The sequence below is a fragment of the Physeter macrocephalus genome, chromosome 11 (genome assembly GCF_002837175.3).
Source record: "Physeter macrocephalus isolate SW-GA chromosome 11, ASM283717v5, whole genome shotgun sequence".
In the NCBI taxonomy this organism is placed as follows: domain Eukaryota; kingdom Metazoa; phylum Chordata; class Mammalia; order Artiodactyla; family Physeteridae; genus Physeter; species Physeter macrocephalus.
The window spans coordinates 68,762,747-68,785,297 of NC_041224.1; the positions used below are offsets into that span (position 1 = coordinate 68,762,747).

Genomic DNA, 22,551 nt, shown 5'->3' on the forward strand with positions numbered 1-22,551 from the left:
AAAATACTTTTCTGCATTCTACTACTAATAGTTTCCTGTATCCACCCAGGTGAAAAAAAAAAGGTATGTATAATCCAGCATAGATATATATATATATATATATATATTTTTTTTTTACATCGTATACTAAAGGAGCCAGATTATAGACAATATGCTATGCCCTGCTTTTTCACTTTAGTATATCTTGGAACACTGTATGTGCTCTTGTGGAAAGATTGGCTGCATTCTTCTTAACTTCAACATGATATTCTATCATAAAACTATACAGTAATTTTTATTTAACCAGCTCTTTATTGGTGGACAATAAGGAATATGTGTTTGTTAAATGGAGGAATGTTTCAATAAGGAAAGAATCAACAGTATGAAAATGCTGCAGAAACTTTAGGACTAAAAAAGAAGTCCTGGATTTGGCAACTAGAAGTAAAAATTTTAGTACAACAAAGATGGCAGAATCCAGATTATAATGAATTAAATGAATTAAAGGTGAGGAAATATAGCTTATTCTTATTCAAGAAACTAGGTTATAAAATAACTGGCAGAGTATAAGAAAGAGTGAAGCGTGAGTTTTGGCTTTTTTCTTTTATGTAAATATTTATTTATAAAATTGGATCCCATTTTATATCCTATGTCAATTTACTTTATGAGCATTTTTTTGATGGATACTTTAGACATCAAAAAATAACCCCACTCATTTCTACTATTACAAAACCTACACCTTTAGATCTTTAGAGGCAACCTCCTAAGCAGTAAGGGAGCTAAGTCTATCCCTCTTTACCTGTCCTGTTGCCCCTCCCCTGCTGGAGATGTGAACATGTGTCTGTCTAGCTTTTAATTTTTTCCTCTTTCATGGCTCTCTTATTACTCTTATAATACTCTATAAACCAATGTTCTTCTGTTCTTAATTTTAAGAATAGATGTGCTTAAACCACCTCTAACTTATGGTGACAAAAATCTGACGTAAGTCTCTAAATTCCCCAAATGGTTAGTTCTCCCATTTAATATTAATAGAATAATCTATCCTTTCCTTATTGAGTATTTTGGTTCAATTTAACTCATTCTAAATTCTCAATTGCATGACTCTGTTTCTAAACTTCTAACTGCCTTTACTTGTCCAGCTCAGTGCCAGTACTCAATATTTTATTTTATTCAATACCTGGTCAGACAAGCCTCTCCTCATTTTTTTTCAACTCCATTGTTTTTGATTACTTACTCTGCAAAAACTTTGGAGTCACTTGTCAAGTCCCCAAAATAAATCTGTTGGGATTTTTACTGGAATTGCATTCAATTTATAAACTAACATGAAGCTATACAGATAACTGACATTTATAATATGGAGTCTGCCCATCTAAGAACACAGTAGTTAAGTCTTTCATTTTACTGAGCAAATTTTTGTAGTTTTCTTGATACAAAACCTGCACACCTAACCTTATTCCTAGGTATTTAATTTTTTTAATTTAATTAGAGTTGTCAATAAAATACTTGTCCACCATATTTTCTGATTATAGCTGATATTTGCAAATACTTGATTTTTATATAATAGAACTTTTAACCAGTCATCTTAAAAATTGCTTTTTCAGCTGACTCCTTTGGATTTTTTTTTAAGGTAAACAATCATGTCACCTGCAAATAATAATTGGTATTTTTCTATAAGGACTTTGTGACATCGTGGAAAAATGTAATGATAATGTTAACTTTAAAAAAGCATTTAAATTATACAAAATATAACCTCAACTATTTAAACATATGTATAAGAGTATGTGTATTTTACTAGCAAGGGAAAAAAATACTGATAAAAAATAGCCATCATGTCAACAATGGTTGTATCAGGTAGAGAAAATAAGATTTCTATTTTCCTTTTTTTGTTTTGTTTTTAATTATATTAGTTCTCTCAAAATGGTCACTTACAGTTTTATAATCAAAGAAACCAGGTTTCTAAAATGGAAAGTTAGATTGTTTTATATATTAGAAAATAACTTTTTATTTATATACCTTTGACTTTTACCTCAGAGTTATAGACTCTTGACAGAAACAGCAATTGGCGTCATTCTGTCATTATTTCCCCCTCACATCTACCTTGGTCTTTTTCCCTTTTTCTACTTCCTACCTTGGCTAGTGGTCCCAACCAAAAAGGCCTGCTTAGTTTAATGATTAGGATTCATGGAAAAGAGACCACCTAATTCCTGATCTAAATTAAGACTATACCTATGGGGAATAAAAATGAAAAACCAGGTATTAAAGAGTAGAATATGAAGGACAAACAAAAAAGAAATCTTAAAGGAGCTAAAAACCAGGTTATCAAATAATCATTAATCAGGCTTCTATATCATATTACCTCTTAACACTTAACTTCTACATGTTCATGAGAAAAAAAAAAGTAGTGTAGCTTATTTTCTCACCGAATTGTTGTTCTTAGTGTCTTCTAGACGTTCCAGAACTGATGTCAGATTTGGGTCATCAGAGTCCACAAACCATATTGGTGAAGAAGATGGATAAGATTCCTGTTACAGAGACATCTATGTTAAACACATTTACAGACAGGCTAACCTGGATATGCAATTAAACCTCACCACTAAATGGCAAGATGACCACAAATTTAAGTAAAACATATCATGGAAAGAAAAGTAACACATTAAAATCCATGTGTGGAGAAACAAAATTTTTAACAGATTTTTTTAAACAAAAATTAAGTTTTACAGTTTAATCTTTCCTGTTCCATGTTACATAATTAGTCTTAAAAAAAAAAAAAAAGGACTTTACTCAGTAAGCAGTATGATTTAAAACAAACAGAAGAGAATACACTGCAAAAGTTACGTTTCATCAAAAGTATGCAAGCACCAAGGAAGACAGGCTTCCTTTCTTTACAAAGAAAGGTCTATCATGGCCTGGATTCACCAGCTTTAACATTTAAGGGCTTTAAAATCTGGAATCACAATAAATCCCTCAAAAAGCAAAAACAAATGAAAAGCAAAAACTAAAAAACCCCAACCCTGAAGTAGTCTACAGAGTTAAACCATACTACTTTTTGCCTTTTTTAATATAATAAAACTACATTTCTAAGATTTATCTAGATGAGATCTAACTCTGAATTTTTTAAATAAAGCAAAGGAATACATATCTAGGCACATGTTTTTAAATCCTTACAAATGTTAAAAATGATTTTTTAAATCTTCTACTCACTATACTACTTGCCTTCTGAGTAGTGTAATTACAGAAGCTACTTTGAGATTTCTCTCCAATAGAAAAGTGGTCCCTAAAAATCAATCCCATTTAATTTTGCCTTCTTCCTAATAATTTTCCATCCCTTCTTAGATTGCAAGGAAGACTGTAGCTTCTAAAGGACAAATTTCTTAAATAAGGTTAAGATTACTTCTTAAATACAGCAAGGTGTCAGAAAGGCAGAACAAACAGCAACACAGCTGTCTTAGGGCTACATTCAGTGCTCACTAGCCACTGGAGTTGGGCTCTGAGACAGGCATTCTCCTTGTACAGCTACTGTCTGTGTGCTCCAGCTCATCAAGGTCAATGATGTTCTTGAACACTGTAATAGGCTGCCTCTAAAATGGCCCCAATAATCTTAACCTCCTGGTAGTCACACCCTTGTACAATGTAATTCCCTCCCCTAGGCCTGAAGACTCACTTCTAACAAACAGAATACAATAAAAGTAATGGATGTCACCTCTGAAATTAGGTTACAAAAAGAGGAGAAGTTCTGTCTTGCTCACCCTCCCGTGCTCTTTCACTTGCTCCCCCTGATGGAAGCAGCTCCCTACGGAGAGGCCCAAATCCACTTGGCAAGGGATTGAGAGAGGCCTCTGACCAAGAGCCAGCTAGAATCTGAGGTCCTCAGACCAACAGCCTGAGGAGATGAATCTTACCAACAAATGCATGAATGAGTTGGAGGCAGAGCCTCTCCCTGTCCCGCCTTGAGTTGACTGCAGCATCAGCCAACACCCTGACTGCCTTGTCAGAGACCCTGAGCCAGGGAACCCAAGTAAGTCTTGCACAGATTCTTGACCTGTAGAAACTGTGAGGTAATTTTGTTTTAAGCTGCTAAACTTGTTGCAGAGCAATATGTAACTAATTCAAACACCATAAAATTCCAATATTTTATTCCATCACACAAACTATTACCAAGAAATGCTATTACTATATATATCTATATATATCTATTTTTTGTTTTTTGGTTTTTTTTTTTTTGCGGTACGCGGGCCTCCCTCTGCCGCGGCCTCTCCCGTTGCGGAGCACAGGCTCCGGACGCTCAGGCTCAGCGGCCATGGCTCACGGTCCCAGACGCTGCGCGGCATGTGGGATCTTCCCGGACCGGGGCGCGAACCCGGTTCCCCTGCAACGGCAGGCGGACGCGCAACCACTGCGCCACCAGGGAAGCCCCTACATATATATTTTTAAAAGCACAATTACATGTGTTGATTTTTAAAAGTTAATGAACTAATAAGCATGACATGTTTCCACCTATTAACAGACATTTACTCTGTTCATTTGTACTGTTTTCTATTAGATATTAGGGAAAAGCCATTATTATTAGTATTAGCTACAGTTAGGTTCTAGTCATAGAGAAACAACAATTTTGCAGAAACAGTTTAAAGAAGCATTGCTTTGAGAACTATAATCTCAATTATAATATAGTTGGAGCCACAGAAACTGATTATTTTTAAAGCATTTTACAAAATGTTCTTTAAAGAAAGAAAAACTGTATTGAAGTAGGACATCATTATATCCATTCAGTAATGGTTTATTTTTGTAGTCTCATTCCTCAAACTCTTACTGTGTCCCCTCTTTAAGGCTAAAAGGTAAACAGACAGTCTTCAAAATTAATCCTATTCGTAAAGAGAATTACTTATTACATTTTCTTTAAATTCTTCAGCCTAGTTTGAGAACATATCACCTAAACCATTTTTATTGTTTTAGATTTGTATTTTCTTTAGCCTTAAAAGAAAAAAAAAAGGCACTAAATTCTCAGCTTCATTGTGTAGATTAAACTTCTGCATAAGCAAAAGAAAATATATGAATTGTTGCTCTGGACTAAAACCCCTCAAAACCATATTATGAGAATTGCAAAAAAAAAGAAAAGAAATACTGAGATCACTTACTACCTATGCCATATTTTTCTAATCCTGTACAAAAGAAGACAGGATATATACTAGGTCTAAGCAACTATGTTAACAGTTCTCAAGTGGGGCCCTTGGACTCCTAGGTCCAAACTATTTCTACAAGAATACTAAGATGTTAATTGCCTTTTTCACATTGACATCTGTACCAATGGTGCAGACATAATGGTGGGTAAAACTAACTGCTGGTACCTTAGCACAGATAAAGGCAGTGACACCAAACTATACTTGAAGACATGGTATTCACCACCATTCATTCAAGGTGTTTAAAAGAAAAAAAAGGCATTTCACTTATGAATGTCTGTGATGAGGCAGTTATTTTACTAAATCTCAATCCTTATGTCTTTTTAATACTGCAAGTGATGAAATGTGAAGCACACATGAGCACTCCTACAGAACACATGAGAAAAAGCACTTGTATGACAGTTGTGAGCTGAACTAACCACTTTCACAGGACACAATTTTCACTTGAAAGAATGAATGACAAACAATGGTTATTCCAACTTGGATTTTTTATAGATGTGTTCTCCAAAAAGAATGAAGAGAGCCTATCATTTCAAGGAAAACACAGGACAGTATTTATTGCCAATGATAAAATTCAAACTTTCAAGCAAAAATTAGAATGTTGCAAAACCTGTATCCACCATTGTGAGCCTGACAACTTCCTAACAGTATTCTGATGAGGTTGATGGTGATATTAATGAATATGTTTTCATGTCACCTAACGAAATGTATCAACATTTAGAAGATTTCAGTGAACCAATATTTTCCAAATGACCAATGCATGATGTCATAATATCATGGGTAAAAGATCCATTCAAAGTTCAAGAAAAAAACAAGTTTGGGTAGAGTATCCATAAAGAATATCTACAACTATCTAAAATAGCTGTTACAATATTCCTTTTTCCAACCAAGTATCTGTGTGAGGCTGGATTTTCTTCCTATTACTTCAACCAGAACAACATATCACCACAGATTGAATGCAGAAGCAAATGACAGACCAGACATCAAAGAGATTCACCTCAAAAAATGTAAAATTGTGCCACTCTTCTCGTTAAAACTTTTTTGTTTAGAACATAAGGTCATTTTCCACAAAAACATTTATATTAACATGTAAGGAGTTTATCTTAATGAATATTTTAAGTATTTGTTTTAATTTCTCATGATAAATATTGATAGATAACCTACATAAACAGAAGCTCTTTGGGACCTCAATATATTTTTAATAGTGTAAAAGAGTCCTAACTCCAAAAACCTTGATAACTTCTGCCTGCCCTCCATCCCCCAACCTTTTTCCCCCTCACTCTCAGAATTTCTTCCTTGGAAGAAACATCCTGTTATCATTCTATATGTGGTTCTACTGAGGTTAGTTTTCCTATCTCCTTCCCATCTTCCTACCTCCCTCCCTTGACCCAAAACCTGATCACAGGTCTCTACCAGCCTAGCCTACTCCCAGTGGTTAGCTGTCAGATGAGCTAAACCAGGCAAATCTGGGTCTTCTCTGGGACTAGAGCCGTCTTTCCTGGAGATCTAGCGTCACAAGGACAATGTTGGCCAACCGGGGTAGCCAGCATTTATCTTGCCAAAATAGAGAGGGTTAAAAGAAACCAAACTGTTTTTCTAGAGGGTCATAGATATTTATACTATGTGCCATGACCGTGAGAATGCCCATTTCACTTCACACCTGCTAACATTTTTACCAATCTGATAAATAAAAGCTGCTACCTGTAAGAAAAAAAAAAGTTCCTATACAATATAATTTGTTACAACATCTCCAAAAACCAATTCATCAACAAGAACAGAAAGCTATCACTTCTAGGAAAATTTCAAAGGATATTACCTATATGCACAAGGATTTAGTTCTAGCTATTAATGTTCAAAGCATTACTTAAAATAGAAGAAAACAGAAACCACCAATAGTAGGAGATATGACTGACTCAATGCTATAGTCATAGAACAGAACAGCACAGGAAAATTGAAGACATTGGAGGAGTAAGTTTATGACAGAGGTCTACAATATTACTGAGTGAAAAATCAGATAACAAAATAACCTGATTTTTTTTAAAAGGAGAGGAAATCTACATAAACATAAGAGAAAAAAAGATGACCAGATGACAAGATATGTACCGTAATTTTGACAGTGGTGTCTTCTGAGTGGTAGAATTACAGGTGATTTTTTTTTCTAGTTTTGCTTATCTGGTTTTTAGACTTCTTAAATGTCTTATTTTCCACATTATAAAATATCCACTACCACCACCTCTGGAAACTGAATCTTCAGCACAAATTTTACATCATGGTCAAGGGCCTGTTCAGTGTAATATTTAGAAGACAATCTACATACTTTGAAAGGCCTCTAAACTTATCACCAATATTTAAAACTAAGCATTAATGCTTTCAACCTCTCCTATACCTCAAGCTTTTAAATTTTTACAAGGTTAACAACTAAGCTTTGTATCTATCTTGAAAAGATAGTTTCCTTACTATTTCTCTTTAAAATGACCCATGAAATACAATTTTTAAACAACAGATGGTGTTCTAAAATCCCAGTGTAAGTTCAAGCAGCGTTCCTTACATTAAACGTTTAAGTGCTTCTAACACCTCTCTTTCTCGCCAGTTATGAAAATTTTAGACAATTATCTAAGCATCTAATTGCTCAGGGACAATGTTTTTCCTCAATTCTACTATTAGTTTTATAGTGATTTTAAGGCTTGAAGGATGAAGCTGTCTGTGACCACCGCCATTAAGGTTACCATAAGAGGACAAATTTCAAAGAAGTTCACCACCACGGCCACTGCCACCATAAAATGTTGTGTTGTCCTAATCTAAGGCAACATAACTCAAGGTTAATCAAACCAACCTCTTTGCTTGTCATTGCCTAAGGAGTTTGTCTTGTTCAGAAATAGCTTTCTTTACGTCTTTTTCCACATAAATCCACTAAGAGACTGATGTGTGGCTCTATATCAAGCACCAGCCAGCAAAACTGCCTGCCAGAAGGCTCAGTTTCTGGCATTTTTCCAAATGACATGAAATCCTTGGAGATGGCTGTATCCTAACTTTTTTGAATCTTGATACACATACTTCTTGTTGAAGGTTCAAAGGTATAACAGTTTTAATTCTTCTGGAGAACAACTAGGGGACACTCTATTTTCACACTTTACTGTTCAATAAATGTGGGATGGAGAATGAAATAAACCGTCAGGATTACCATATGGTAGCTTAATAAAATTCTAAATGACCTGACAACATAAAAAAGCTACCCCAAAAAAAGAAAAAGAGATTGCTCCCTGATAATCATTTTACAAGTAAACAACATACAACTAAGTATCTAACATGACCAGAGCCCAGAGAAGCAGAGTAAAAACACTAACATTTGGTAAAAGAAAAATGCATATATACCCCTGTGATCTGAAAAAAATTCCTAAGTGTTTGTTTGAATAGCAAATTACAGCTAATCAAAACATCATTCTAAAGGCACTGAGGCAGAGAAAACAAAAGTGCTGAAGAGAATTCAAACCACCTAATCTGCAGAAACCACTGGTTTCCTTGGTTCTGAGTCTGCGTTGTCTTTCAGAATGATCTTTCAGAAGAGAACACAGAACACTATTACAATGGCCTTGGAAAAAAGGACCTCTGCTTCACTACTCTGGCTCTCCAGTAATGTTTTATTTGGCAGGGACTATTTAAATTCAATTCCCCACCCCTCAACTAGCTGACATTTATCTAATACTATCCTTTTCCAGGCCTAAGGAAGTTTCACAACAACAACAAAACAAACAAGTTACTAAAGGATACACCATTCACAAAATGGAAATCTAAGTCTCCTCTCTTCATGTATCTGTTCCTTTCAAGGAAGGGCATAAAAATGGGGATGAGGGAAGAGAGATACCAACTAGGAATTTGAGTCTATATTATAAATTGGTCAAATGAATGGGAACAATGATTCCTCTGGAGTGAAAGTACCACTGAGGTGCTTAACATGACAGCTGTGATACTTCCAAAAGATTCTCCAGGAGTTCAATTTGGAAAAGTAATCTGTCCCAGGAGAGCAGACCAAAGAAAAGGTCTTGGGCTCTTTAGTCAAGTTTTGTTATTTCCTTTGTATAACCTTCTCTGGGCTACTTTTTATCAATGTAAAGACTAGAAACAAGAAAAATTAAGAAATTAACAGCACTGGTTTATTTCCCATGAAAAGCTATTAAAAAGCATTTTCAAAAGTGTTATTCAGCCGGTAATGACACCCATCACTTTTAGATTTGTAGAGATCATTATCACTGTTAAAGAGCTTTCCTATACATGCTCCCATGTGGGGCAAAAAGTATTATCTATTTTATAGAAAAATACAGTGAAAGTAGTAATTTGCTTAAGGTCCCAATGACAAAAGACTAAATTTTTTTCCGTCTCCTAAACTCTCAGCTCTAATATTCTTAATTTAGTATCTTGCTGTTAGGGTGGGGAGGGGGGTAACCTTTCTGGCAATGATGAATAGAAATTTAATTTAAAAAATGTTCCACCACAAATAGCCACTCAGGCAGAGAGAGTAATGATCTATGGTACACAAATAATAAAGTACTATGAGGTTTTTATTTGTTTACCAGATAATTTACTTCCTGGGGGGGATTCCTCACTCTAAAACAGCGATTCCCTACCAAGAGTTCCCAAATGCCAAGAAGTCCATAAAAGGAGTAATGGAGTTGCCAAGTTATGCTAAATATTTCAAAAGAACTAAAACAAAGTCCTACACTAGCTCCCAATAAGGCTGCACAGGTTATTAAAACGAGCTGTTTTGCTTTTAGGTGTGATTATAACAACTGGATGTTAGCACTGACTGGCAATTAGATCTATTTACTGAAAATGGAAAGACAATAGTTCTAAGTTTGCATGACAAACTTTCATATCATAAGTTCACAGAAAACAAGTAAAAAAAGACTCCGTGAAGTTGAAAATAGCACTTTCCCTTTCATATTTAAGATTAGGACTAATTTATAAAACAGAAAAAAAAATTAGCTTCACTCCCTTGGCCTAAAGAGTAACACATCCATGTCTTGTTTTTTTTTGTCTTTTGCGGTACACGGGCCTCTCACTGCTGTGGCCTCTCCCGTTGTGGAGCACAGGCTCCGGATGCACAGGCTCAGCGGCCATGGCTCACGGGCCCAGCCGCTCCACGGCACGTGGGATCTTCCCGGACCGGGGCACGAACCCGTGTCCCCTGCATCGGCAGGCGGACTCTCAACCACTGCGCCACCAGGGAAGCCCTTTGGTTTGTTTTTTTGTTTTGTTTTGTTTACTTTTTAAAACGCTTTCATGTGATGTCAAACTGCAGATTTCCTATTGAACCCTAAGTGGCCTTTTAAATATTTATGCACTACCCATGACACTTTCTTGATGTTTTCTCTGCCCTTTTGACGAACTCTTGGCAGTTAACTTACATGGTAGTTAAGATTTTTGTTCAAACAGAATATAGCTAAACTGGTGGCCATATCATCAATAGTACAAATATTTACTGAGCATTTAGTGAGTGGAAGATGAAAAATATAACTATAGAATATTCCCTCCTGCCACCATAAAAGACTTTTAAAAATTCCAAAACTATTATAATAGAATATTAAGAAAACATAACCAAAGCAGTAAACAGTTAAGGACTGTATTAGACAGGAAGGGAAATAGATATCAGCATAAACAGCTTATGACTAGAAGAGCCTTGGGGATGGTCAGACATGTCAAGACAGATTGGGGTAGGGTAAGGGGCACATTCCACATGGGAAAAACTGCTGATGCAGAAGCCTGAAAGAAAAAGGGGGCACAATATCTTTAGAGGACTACTCAGAAACTGACATGCAGGTGTATAAGGAAACTAGTGAGGTACCATTCACTCAAACATTACAGAAACTGCCTAAGGATGCTTCTTGATAAGCATGGAGAAGACAGAGCCTGGCACGTAGAAGAGCTCAATAAATATCTGGGAATAAGCGGAAATAAGAGGAAAAGTTTTTTTAAAAGATAGATCAAAATTATTATTTTTTAAGAGCTAAAACTTCTTAGAGAATAGCAAATCAAACACAGTAGACAGGTCCTGACATATGAAATCCATCCCCATTTTTTCCTTGCTCCTTCCCCTCTAAGAAAATGGCATCAACAAGAGCAAACCATGTTGATTTTATCTAAAAACTCAGCCATGCTTAAAGAGTCTTTATCTGTTAGAGATACACACCGAAATATTTACAGATGAAGTGATATGTCTGGAATCTGCTTCAAAATAATCCGAGGTGGGGTATAGATGAAATAAGATTGGCCAAAAGTTTATCACTGTTGAGGCCAGGTACATGGAGGTTCTCCACACTATTCAACTTTTTATATGTTTGATGTTTCTCCATAATAATGTTAACACACATTCGTATACACTAAGCATCTACCATGATAATTATGTTCTGATAATGTGTCATAATTCACTAACATCTCAATTTGAATAGTTTGTATTAGTGGTACCATTATACTAGTCCCCACCAGAGCCTCCTTTTGCCAGGTGTCTCTAATTCACTTCTTGTTCCACTTCCTAATCCAGGTCATCACTCAGTATCTTTCTGTGCAGCTGACTCCATCAGCCTTCAATATGGTTCTCAATAGGGCGCTGCTGGCATTTGAAGTGGGATAATTCTCTGTCGTGGCAGACTGCCTGAACATTACAAGACATCTGGCATCCCTGTACCCCTGCCACTAAATGCCAGCACAGCACAGCAACACCACCATCCCACCCCCACTGGGATTACCGAAACCACACACTTTTCCTAATGCCACCCACTGTAGAGAACCACTCTTAGTCCTGGATGGCAAAAACATCTTCCCACTTACCTAACTCAGTAGCTCCCCCACAAGCTTACAAGTTCACTCTATCATTAAAACCAGCCCTACTTTTTCCTGGCCATACCTGAACCTGTACCAGAATAATCACCATTCAGACTAGCCAGTCTCTTTATTATCACCTACTTCATGCTCATTACTACTTCCTGTTTTCCATTCTTGGAAAATCTTCACCTTCACCAGCCTATATCCTGGGCTTCTCAAGTCTCATTATAACTTCTCTACTCCTAATCAATCCACATTTTCTCAGGCTTTGCTGTCTTTTTTGGATGGAGTTTCCTCTGCCTGAAATGCCCTTTCGCTCCCTTCCAAAATTCTACTCACCTGTGAAAGCCCAACTCCACAATCAGCCTCTCCTCAAGGCCTTCTCTGAAGCGACCCCACCACCACCACCAAAGTCAAAGTTAATTGCTCTCTTTGGCTTTCATGATGATACCACAGAACTTGGTCACACTTCGTTGTGTAAAACTCTTCCCCCAAGAAGACTGAGTTCTGAAAGCAGGGACTGCGCTACCCAGTTGTGCAAAACCAGCGCCTAGAACAGAACACCTGAGTACAGCTCTTTACTGAACTTTTTTTTTCTGAAATATTCACCTGCTCCCCAGTATTCTGAAAACTATTTTAATGTTATTTATCATAACTTCAAGGCTTTTACAGACTCCGGAGCACTAGGTACGCTGCAGGGTAGGCACTTAAGTACCTACTAACTTAACAAAAGGGAGTTTAAAGACGCCAGACTCGGTTTTAGCCATATTTACAGAGGAACGTGAAACCTTAACTCCTGTTATGAGGCATATTCCGCAGTTTGGACCAATACCCTAAGTCTATTTCACAACGAACAGCCTCATCATACACTTTTATGAAGAAACTTATTTGACATTTCAATTTTTTTTTTTTTACGTGTTTCTGACGAGCTTTCAGATGAAGTTAAAGAGTGAGCTTTAATGGGTCTTCTCGGCTTTGTGACATAAAACAATCCTACTGGGCAGCAGACTTGGGCACGTATCTCCTTTCGCCAGCTCCTAATCTGAACGGCTTACCCACAGGAGGGGCTGCACAAACATACTCCCAGAACACCTGCCGCATCCAAGGTCCAATGCGCCTTCGGAAACGCGTTAGCGCGGAGCCAGGCCCGCAGGAAGGGGATAATTCAAACAGTGCCAGAGGCTGCATTCTAAACTTTTTTTCCTCAAATGCGTCAGTTTTCAATGTTAGTTTTTCCTTAAACACAAACTTAACATATAATTGGGGGAATACGCGGAACCAGGGAAATCTGACTAGAGAAGGACGCGCTCAAACTTGAGGGCCGTTCGCCTGCCCCGCCGGGGCTCAAACAACAGCCGGCCTGCCGCACCGCGGCCCCGGGGGCAGGCCCCTGGCCCTGGGCGGCCATGGCGACCCAGCGAGGGCTCGGTCGGCTGCGGTCTCCCACCTCAGGGCGCGGCGACGGGGGCCGAGAGGGGCCAGGAGTCCCAAACCCAGGCCGGCGGGAAGAGCCGGAGAAACGAGCAACCGCCTCCTCCCACCCGAGCCGCGCGCAGTCCCGGCGGGGCTGGGCCGGGCCCTTCTCCGGGGAAAGGGGCGGACCCGCCCCGCCCGGGGGTCCGAGGGGCCTCTCCGGGGCAGGCTCCCCTTTGTCCGGGGACTCTGGGCGCCCCTTTCCTCCCCGGCCCGGCCCTGCGGGGCTGCGGCCGGGCGCCTCACCGTGATGTTGCAGTGGAGTGTGAGCGGCGGCGGCGGGGAGTGAGGGCTGCCCGGCGGCGCCGGTGGCGGCACCAGGAACTGGCAATGCAGCTCGTCCAGCTTCCAACTGACGATGCGGAATCTCTCGTGGTTCTTGTCGAAGATGGACGCCAGGAACTTCAGCTCGGCCTTGAGCCCTGACACGGACATCTTCCCCTCATCTCCGGCGGGAGGGGTGCGGAAGGGGAGCCGGGCCCGGAGCCGCCGTCACGGCCGCGACCGCCCCGCGGGGCCGGCCCGGGCCGCGCTCTCGCGGCTCCGCCTCTCCCCGCCGCAGCGGCCCGCGTCGGTCGGGGCTGGAAAATGGCGAGGGGCTGTGTGGCGGCCTGGACTGCTGCTCCCTTTGTAACTGACTCCACCGGCAGGAGGCGGCTGCCCGCGGCTTAAAAGGGCAACAGCGACACCACCCCCGCTACCGCCTTGGGAAAGGGCTGCCCCCGCTACCTCCTGGGAAAGGGCTGCCCCCACCCCGCCCCCATCCCTCCCCGCCCCGGCGCGTGCACGCGGCTAGCGCGCGCGCCCGCCAGGCCGCCCCCTCCTCGCCGTGACCCAACCCCCTTCCGCCCGGCCCAGCTGCTCTGCTCGCGCCCGCGGACGCCAGGCTCAGGCCAGCTGGCGCCCCGGCCTCTGATCACCAGGAGCCTGAGACCCCCGCGCGCCCCTGTTCCCCAGCCCTGGACCAGACATGTGCGCGGCCTACTGCGCCGGCCACGTCGGCGGGGCAGCGGACGCGTGCCGGCCCCTGGGGGCGGTGCTCCGCGGGGCTACGAGCGGGCCACCCACTCACCTGACCCAGCCCCGGGCCCTCCCTGGTGGGAGACTGCGGGCTGCGGGGAGCATTCGGGACTCGTATCGGCCCACCTAGCTTCATCTCCGCTCTTCTCATGTTAGTCACCTAGCCACCACTTTAGCCTGAGTTCCTGCCAGGACCTTCTCGCCGGACTCTGCTCACTCCTTTGGTCTCAAACAATCCTTTTACCAAACAATGATAATTTGGTCTCTGCCGGCTGCTCCATCCCACCTCTCGCAATTTCATCCTTCCCCTTACCCACTACCTCTGTTCACTCCGGCATTCATTTTCTCTCCCTCTTTCCTGCCTTGAGCTTTTGTCATTGCCCAAGCTTAAGATAACTCTCTCCACCTCCCACGGAGGCAGGGCTGGCCTATTTTCAGTAAAGTCTTAGTTCAAATGTCATCTCAGAAAGGGCCTCCCTGACCACCTAATCTAAAATAGCCACCTAGGCATGGACATATATACACTACCAAATGTAAAATAGCTAGCTAGTGGGAAGCAGCTGCATAGCACAGGGAGATCAGCTCGGTGCTTTGTGACCGCCTAGGGGGGTGGGGATAGGGAGGGTGGGAGGGAGAGGCAAGAGGGAGGAGATATGGAGATATATGTATATCTATAGCTGATTCACTTTGTTATAAAGCAGAAACTAACACACCATTATAAAGCAATTATACTCCAATAAAGATGTTTAAAAAATATATAAAATAGTCACCCTGTATCACATCATCCTATGTTAATTTCTTTCTCATCACCTGTCACTATCTGACATTTTTCCTGTTTATGTATTGTTTCTGCCCAACATGAATGTCTTATGCAGAGCCATAGTCCCAGAACCTAGAACAAGGCCTTTTATGTAATAGACACCCAATGTTATGAATGTATGCTCCTATCTGGAATCCACAGCACTTAACACAATCCCTGGCATATTCTAGATGCTCCCAAAATGGATGGAGGACTGCATGGCAGTCCAAAGGAATATAACATATTGGGCAGGTAATTAATAGTGTGTTTAGTGGTATGTCCTAGAGGCAGGACCAGTTTCATGGGTGTGCAACCTGTAGTTGCATAGGGGTCCTGGCTTAGAAGGGCCTTGTGCTTGGTTTAATGCTCTGCTAATAATTTTCCAACAAGGGGCTCTGCATTTTCCTTTTGCACTGGTCTTGAATGGAGGTACCTAGCCTTCTCTGGTGCCTAAATGTATCCTACTTCATGATCTACAAATGGTCCCTTGTCTACTGGTCCTTTAGATAACAAAATTCAGAACAACACTGGGAGGTAGTAAGTCCACTGAATGGGGAACATTTTAAAAGTTTTTATTTTCATTTACTTCTGAGATATCGTATCATGTTATATTGCCTTTCAAGGGGTCACAGACCCCTCTGAGAATCTAATAAAAGCTATGATCCATCTTCCCAGGAAAATACCTCTGCATGTAAAGTGTTGTATTTATGGGATTCCTGGCCCTGGCCCTAGAGGTACCACTATGAACTGGGACTGGGAGAAGAAGGGGTTCCAGTCCTGAGCCCTGAGCCAGAAATAACTAGGATACTGTATTGGCATTATTGCTAGGTTAAGCACAAGTATGGCTTGCTGCTTTTTTTTCCTTCAGTCCCCAGTACTCTTGGGACCCTAACAGCCATGGCAGTCACAGACAAGGACTTGAGACAAAGAGAACAAATTGTTCAGAACTTGGTATGACTTTGAGAAATAAAATTCCCTGAATAAGTTATTTAATCTATCTAAGCTTTATTTTGTTATCTCTAAATTGCTATGAGAAAATAGAGCTTTATAAATTGCAAACACTTTTACTAGTTATATCTCAGAAATATATATATATATTAATTTCACAATCCCATTTTTTGAGTATCTGCTGTGTTCCAAGCCCTAAGAGAGCTAGAAATGTAAATAGATACAGTCCCTGAATTCAAGAAGCTTAAAATCTAGCATCAGAAACAAAACATTGTTTCCTGGTGCAAATAACAGAAAAATGTGACTTAGAGTGGCTTGGACAATAAGGAAATATATTACTTCACGTAATAGGAAGTCCTGAATCAGGGCAGGCACTAGGATTGGTTGATTAAAGCTTTGATAATATCAAGAGCGCAGACTCTCTATTTCCTTTGTCAAGCTGAGAGCAAGGTGGCTGGAGCTGTCCTTACAGGTCACATCCAGACATAACAATATCCAGAATCAGAAATGACTGTTTCTTCCATGTCTCCTTCCAAGACATGGGGATTTTCCAAGAATATACCCAGCTGACTTCTCTTCTGTGTCGTTGGCCAGAAATGTGTCACAAGCCTACCCCTAAACCAATCACAGGTAAATGGATGGGATCATTCATGACTTCCAGTCATCTGGGGTTGAATGGATATTGAGGACTCAACCATAATGTCTACTACAGACTCATAAATAAAGACAACATCAGATCACATTTGATAAGAGGTTCAAACTACTGAACTATGACATATCAGAGGAGGAAGAAATTAATTCCAGAAATTATTTGCATAAAGGTGTGGCCATGTTCAGAGAACATCCAAGAGCCCAGCTGATTATATAGTACAGCAAGGTGCACAAAAGAAGATATAGTTGAGATTTTATTTGAGCCTGGATTTTGGAACCCTGAAATTCCTGGGACTACTACAGTTTCATTTGGTGAGAGTCATCACTTTTAAGAAGATTAATCTGGCATTAGTGCACAAAATAGATTACAATGGGTTTAAAACTGTCAAGTAGGACTTCCCTGGTGGCGCAGTGGTTGAGAGTCTGCCTGCCGATGCAGGGGACACGGGTTCGTGCCCCGGTCCGGGAAGATCCCACATGCCGCGTAGCGGCTAGGCCCGTGAGCCATGGCCGCTGAGCCGGCGCGTCTGGAGCCTGCGCTCCGCAACGGGAGAGGCCACAACAGTGAGAGGCCCGCGTATCGCAAAACAAAAACAAAAACAAAAAACTGTCAAGTAGCCCACGAAGAAGAGGCAGGGAACCCAGATTCTAGATCTGGCGTGCCATTAATTCCATGGGGCAAGTCACATCCAACTCAGACATGCTCCAGCTCCAAACAAGAGTCTTTTGGATTGGTCCAAGTCAATAGTGAGAAACACCGAAATAGAAATGGCAGTGGGCATGGAAAGACTACACTGATTCTAGGGATATTTCTGAAGTAGAACTGCTAGATCTTAGAGCTGATTCAGGGATAGAGGAAGGGAGAGAAGTGTTGCTTTGTTTAAAGTAACAATTTGAAATTTCTAGGGCAGGTGGCTGGGAAGGAGTGATACTATTGACACAGCCAGACAAAGATGAATTTGAGGTGCTGATGGGACCTCACACAGAGAATTGTATTATAGGTCTGGAGTTTATAAGGGAAGTCAGAGCAAGGGACATATAATTGTGGATCAGCCAAACGGGATGATAGTCAAAGTCGAAAGTCAGAGGATGACCCGTGTGTCAAATTATTTGTGGAAAGGGCAAGAAAGATCAGGACCAAGAAAAAGCCGTGGGCTTTAGGGATTAGGAGGTCAATGGTGTTTTAGAGAAAACAATAGAATGATGGGCATGGGGTGGAAGTGGAGACAGTGTATGTAGACTACTACCTTGAAAGGTTTCAGAGAGATGAGAAAGAGAAATGAACAGTCATGTAGTAGCATCACAAAGGGAAGCTTTGGGGTTTTTATTGTTTTTATTATAGTATGGACAGAGGTGGATTTACTGTGTCACTTAAGATTTAGGGCCCCTTACACAGGCACAGGCCCCCTTCTGTATAAATATTAGCTTTTGGTTTTAAGTTGGTATTTGTAATTTTGTATTCTTTTTCTTGAAGAGAGCTCTCAAGACTGAATAAGCTTCAGGCCCTACAAAACCTGGATCTGCCCCTAAGGAGAGAGCCATTTACAGGCAATGAAAACTGAAGACACAAGAGGGGAGATAAGGCGTAGAACTAGGTTCTGGAAGAGGAGGGAAAGGACGGGATAAGGAGCTACTCATAGAGAGGATCTCCCCCTCCAAGGAGGATGGGGGTGGAGGAGAGAACTGGGGAACACACAAAGAAATGTTGAGTTAGAGTGGAGGGTTGTTGAGAGACCTCATGCTGAATAAATGACCTTGAATATAGCAAGGCACGTTCAGGGATGGGCAAGACAGATAAATACAGAAGCCAGAGGACAACGGAGCGCTGAAAAAAATGGGTTGAAAACTCTGACCATTGAGTCCCACCTGATGCACATGAAGGACCATGAGAAGAAGGTGGGCTTGAGAGTCTGGAAGTCTCCAGGGAGACAGAGCAAGTTCACTATGAAAGAAGGAGTGGGAGAAATCACAACATGTACAGAACTGCAAACTTCAAGAACTTAAATGTGGAATAATTCCCAGTGACAGCATATTCCATGCTACTCTGTTTCAACATATCCTGTAGGGCTACTCTCAAATGCCTTTATCCTTTTTCAAGCCTTCCCTAGTCCTCTAAAATGAATTTAATCTCTCCTTTTCTCCAATTTCCCAGTACCTTGCCTGTTCCGGCACTTATTTCATTGGTTTTGCCTTGGTTATGACTAGCTGGTTTTAGGTTTGTCTCCTCTACTAGATTATAAACTTCTTGTCTTAATCGTCTTCATATCTGTAGCACTTAGCCCAATCCTTGGGACATAGAAAGCACCCAATAAGTGATCACAGAGTGAACATAGCCTACTGGAAGTGAAAGCCATGTAACGTCTTCAATTAAAGAGACTGCAAGTAAATTGTGAGAGAAGTGATCTAGTTTCAGTGAAATCTCAGGGAAGCTGTGAGGACCTCTCTCCCTCTCTCCCTGTCTGAAGAGTGCACACATCAGCATGTGGCCGCATATGCCCAAACCACAGGGCTCCGCACGAGGCACAGGAAACGGGGCCCATCCCTGTTGAAATGAACAAGTAACTCATTATTCTGCTGCAGCCAACTCAGCCAGAAACTGTTCTAAGCTGAAATTTTCACAAGTTTGGGCTCTGGCTTATAATAAAACTCCTATCTTTGATTTTACTTTTGGTTACCGATGCCCATCTCTTGCCTGTATTGTAAGGGGCTTTCACCAAGGTGCAAACACGCTGAAATTGTATGAATTTGAAGTAGATATGTATATGAATATTATTCTGGGGAGAAAGCTGAAAGCAGCACTATCCTGTAGAACTTTCCGTAGTGATGGAAGTGTTCTGTATTTGCTATAATAAACTATATAATAAACCTCATACGTGGCCATTGGGCACTTGAAAAGTGATTAATGTGACTGAAGAACTGAAAGTTACTTTTATTTAATTGTAATTAATTTAAATTTAAATAGCCACACATGGCTAGTGGCTACCATATTGGACAGCACAGTGCTAGGTAATTCTATAATACCGCATATTAGCTCAGTCCAGCACTTTTTGAAACATGTCTGTCCTTCCTTACTCCTTGAAAGCAGCAACCATCTGTTACTAATTACCATATCTTCAGTGCCTGACAGACTCAGTGTTTAATAAATGTTAAATGAAGACCAAATTTCACATTTTCTCTGAACTTAGTTTTCTTATTTCTAACATAAAGACAGTGTGCACTAAGATTTCTTCTAGCTCAAAAAACAAAAACAAAAAACCCTAAGACTCTAGTAAGCAAATATTCACTCATTCAACAAGTATCTACTGAAGTAGCCAAGTTACTCCATCATTGTAGCAACCTGAGGAAACTATCATTATACTCCCAAACAACTGAATTTCAGAAAAGGGAAGTAATTTGCCCAAGATCATGCAGCAAGTAACTGACCAAGGCAGAATTTGAACCCAGGTCGGTCTAGCCGTTTCCACTACAATCCTGCTTCTATATAAATTATAAATATAAATGTAAATTTAGATAAATATAAAATAGCAAATAACTTAGCATTGAGAGGGCAGGGCAGCACAGAAACTTCACTGGACTTATATATAGATCTTCCTGTTAGGAAGATAACAGGTTCTACAGACAGATTCTTGATTGCTGAGTGAGAGCTGCCAGCTCCTTCAGGAAGACCACCTGGTCTATTGAGAAGGGGCACATGCTCCTCCAGAGAGGCTACTTAATACAATGGGAGGAACTCCTGACCCCTGATGCTGAGGAAAGGAGACAGGAGGGAAATCAGCCTGAGGTTTATTATAGTAAATCCCTAGAAACCTTTCAGAGCATTATCTCCCCTCCATCATCAGCATATGAAAGATTCAAATAAAAAGATTCCCTCCGTATCCCATCCACTTAGGAATTTTGTCACATTCTTACAAAATGTTCTTTTGGAATGTTTAAGGCTAATGAGTGAGAACATCCTTCTAGAGCTAGGCATAATATACCTTCGACCCAGTAATTTTTCAAATCTAAGCATTTATCCTAAAGAGCTACTTGAGCATGTACGTCAAGATTTAGTTACCAAAGGGAATGTTACTAAACGCATCAAACATTTATGAGCCAACTGGAGAAATCTGAACATTAAATATTTGCTGATATTATGGAATTATTGTTTAATTTTTTCAGTGTGGCAATAGTATTGTTATTACTATTTTACTTTTCAAATGAGAGTTATCTTTTGGAGCTACTTATTGATGAAATAAAAAACAAAAATTTGGTTAAAATATTGATTCCATCTCTTTTTATAATAGTAAAATATAAGGAAGGACCCAGTGCTTAGAATTGGATGTACCAATGTAAGTTTTTGTCTGTCCTCACAATGGAATAACATGCAGCCACTAAAATCAAGTTGTGTTTATATATCTGGAAGGATATACCAAAATGTTAACAGTGGTCAATTCTCTTGAAAAGAGGCACGTAGGCAACTATAGCTCATTCCCCTCCAGGGAACTCTGAGAACATTACAGAATATGCCTCAAAGTTATCCCGACCATGAGGGAAGACGCTGGTGTATTCATTCACCAACTCCCCGTTCACTATTGGTCATGGGCTAAGTACGCTGTGCATGACAGAACACGCCCCCCACGATAGAAGGTTGCATATGATCACAGATTTCTTTTTTTTTTTAGTTATTTTGAGATATACATTTTAAAGTAATAACTAGTATTATGACTTACAACATTATACGAGAACATATAAGATTTTTAGAAATTTCATGTAATGTCTGAAACATTTATATTAACATATTTCCATACAAATAACCCAAAAAAAGTTTAGTATTAGTTGTTTTTTGTCTGTTTCTTTGTTTGTTTTTTTATACTGCAGGTTCTTATCAGTCATCAATTTTATACACATCAGTGTATACATATCAATCCCAACCGCCCAATTCAGCACACCACCATCCCCACTCCACTGCGGTTTTCCCCCCTTGGTGTCCATACGTTTGTTCTCTACATCTGTGTCTCAACTTCTGCCCTGCAAACAGGTTCATCTATACCATTTTTCTAGATTCCACATATATCATTAATATACGATATTTCTTTTTCTCTTTCTGACTTACTTCACTCTGTATGACAGTCTCTAGATCCAACCACGTCTCAACAAATGACTCAATTTCGTTCCTTTTTATGGCTGAGTAATATTCCATTGTATATACGTACCACAACTTCTTTATCCATTCGTCTGTCGATGGGCATTTAGGTTGCTTCCATGACCTGGCTATTGTAAATAGTGCTGCAGTGAACACTGCGGTGCATGTGTCTTTTTGAATTATGATTTTCTCTGGGTATATGCTCAGTAGTCGGATTGCTGGATCATATGGTAATTCTATTTTTAGTTTTTTAAGGAACCTCCATACTGTTCTCCATAGTGGCTGTATCAATTTACATTCCCACCAACAGTGCAAGAGGGTTCCCTTTTCTCAGCATTTGTTGTTTGTAGATTTTCTGATGATGCCCATTTGAACTGGTGTCAGGTGATACCTCATTGTAGTTTTGATTTGCATTTCTCTAATAATTAGTGATGTTGAGCAGCTTTTCATGTGCTTCTTGGCCATCTGTATGTCTTCTTTGGAGAAATGTCTATTTACGTCTCCTGCCCATTTTTTGATTCGGTTGTTTGCTTTTTTTAATATTGAGCTGCGTGAGCTGTTGATATGTATTG

At 40.2% G+C, this 22,551-nt stretch overlaps 1 protein-coding gene across 1 annotated transcript in view; it reads right to left on the bottom strand.

Moving 5' to 3' along the window:
• UBE2Q2 (ubiquitin conjugating enzyme E2 Q2) overlaps positions 1 to 13,994 on the bottom strand; it is a 67,079-nt gene extending 53,085 nt beyond the window's left edge. Inside the window, exons 1-2 of the mRNA XM_024128835.3 lie at positions 13,686 to 13,994; positions 2,397 to 2,498 (exon numbers count right to left, since the gene is read on the bottom strand). Coding sequence (XP_023984603.1) covers positions 2,397 to 2,498; positions 13,686 to 13,874 — 291 coding nt within the window. The 5' untranslated portion in view covers positions 13,875 to 13,994. The remainder of the gene's footprint in view (positions 1 to 2,396; positions 2,499 to 13,685) is intronic.
• Between the last annotated feature and the right edge of the window lie 8,557 nt (positions 13,995 to 22,551).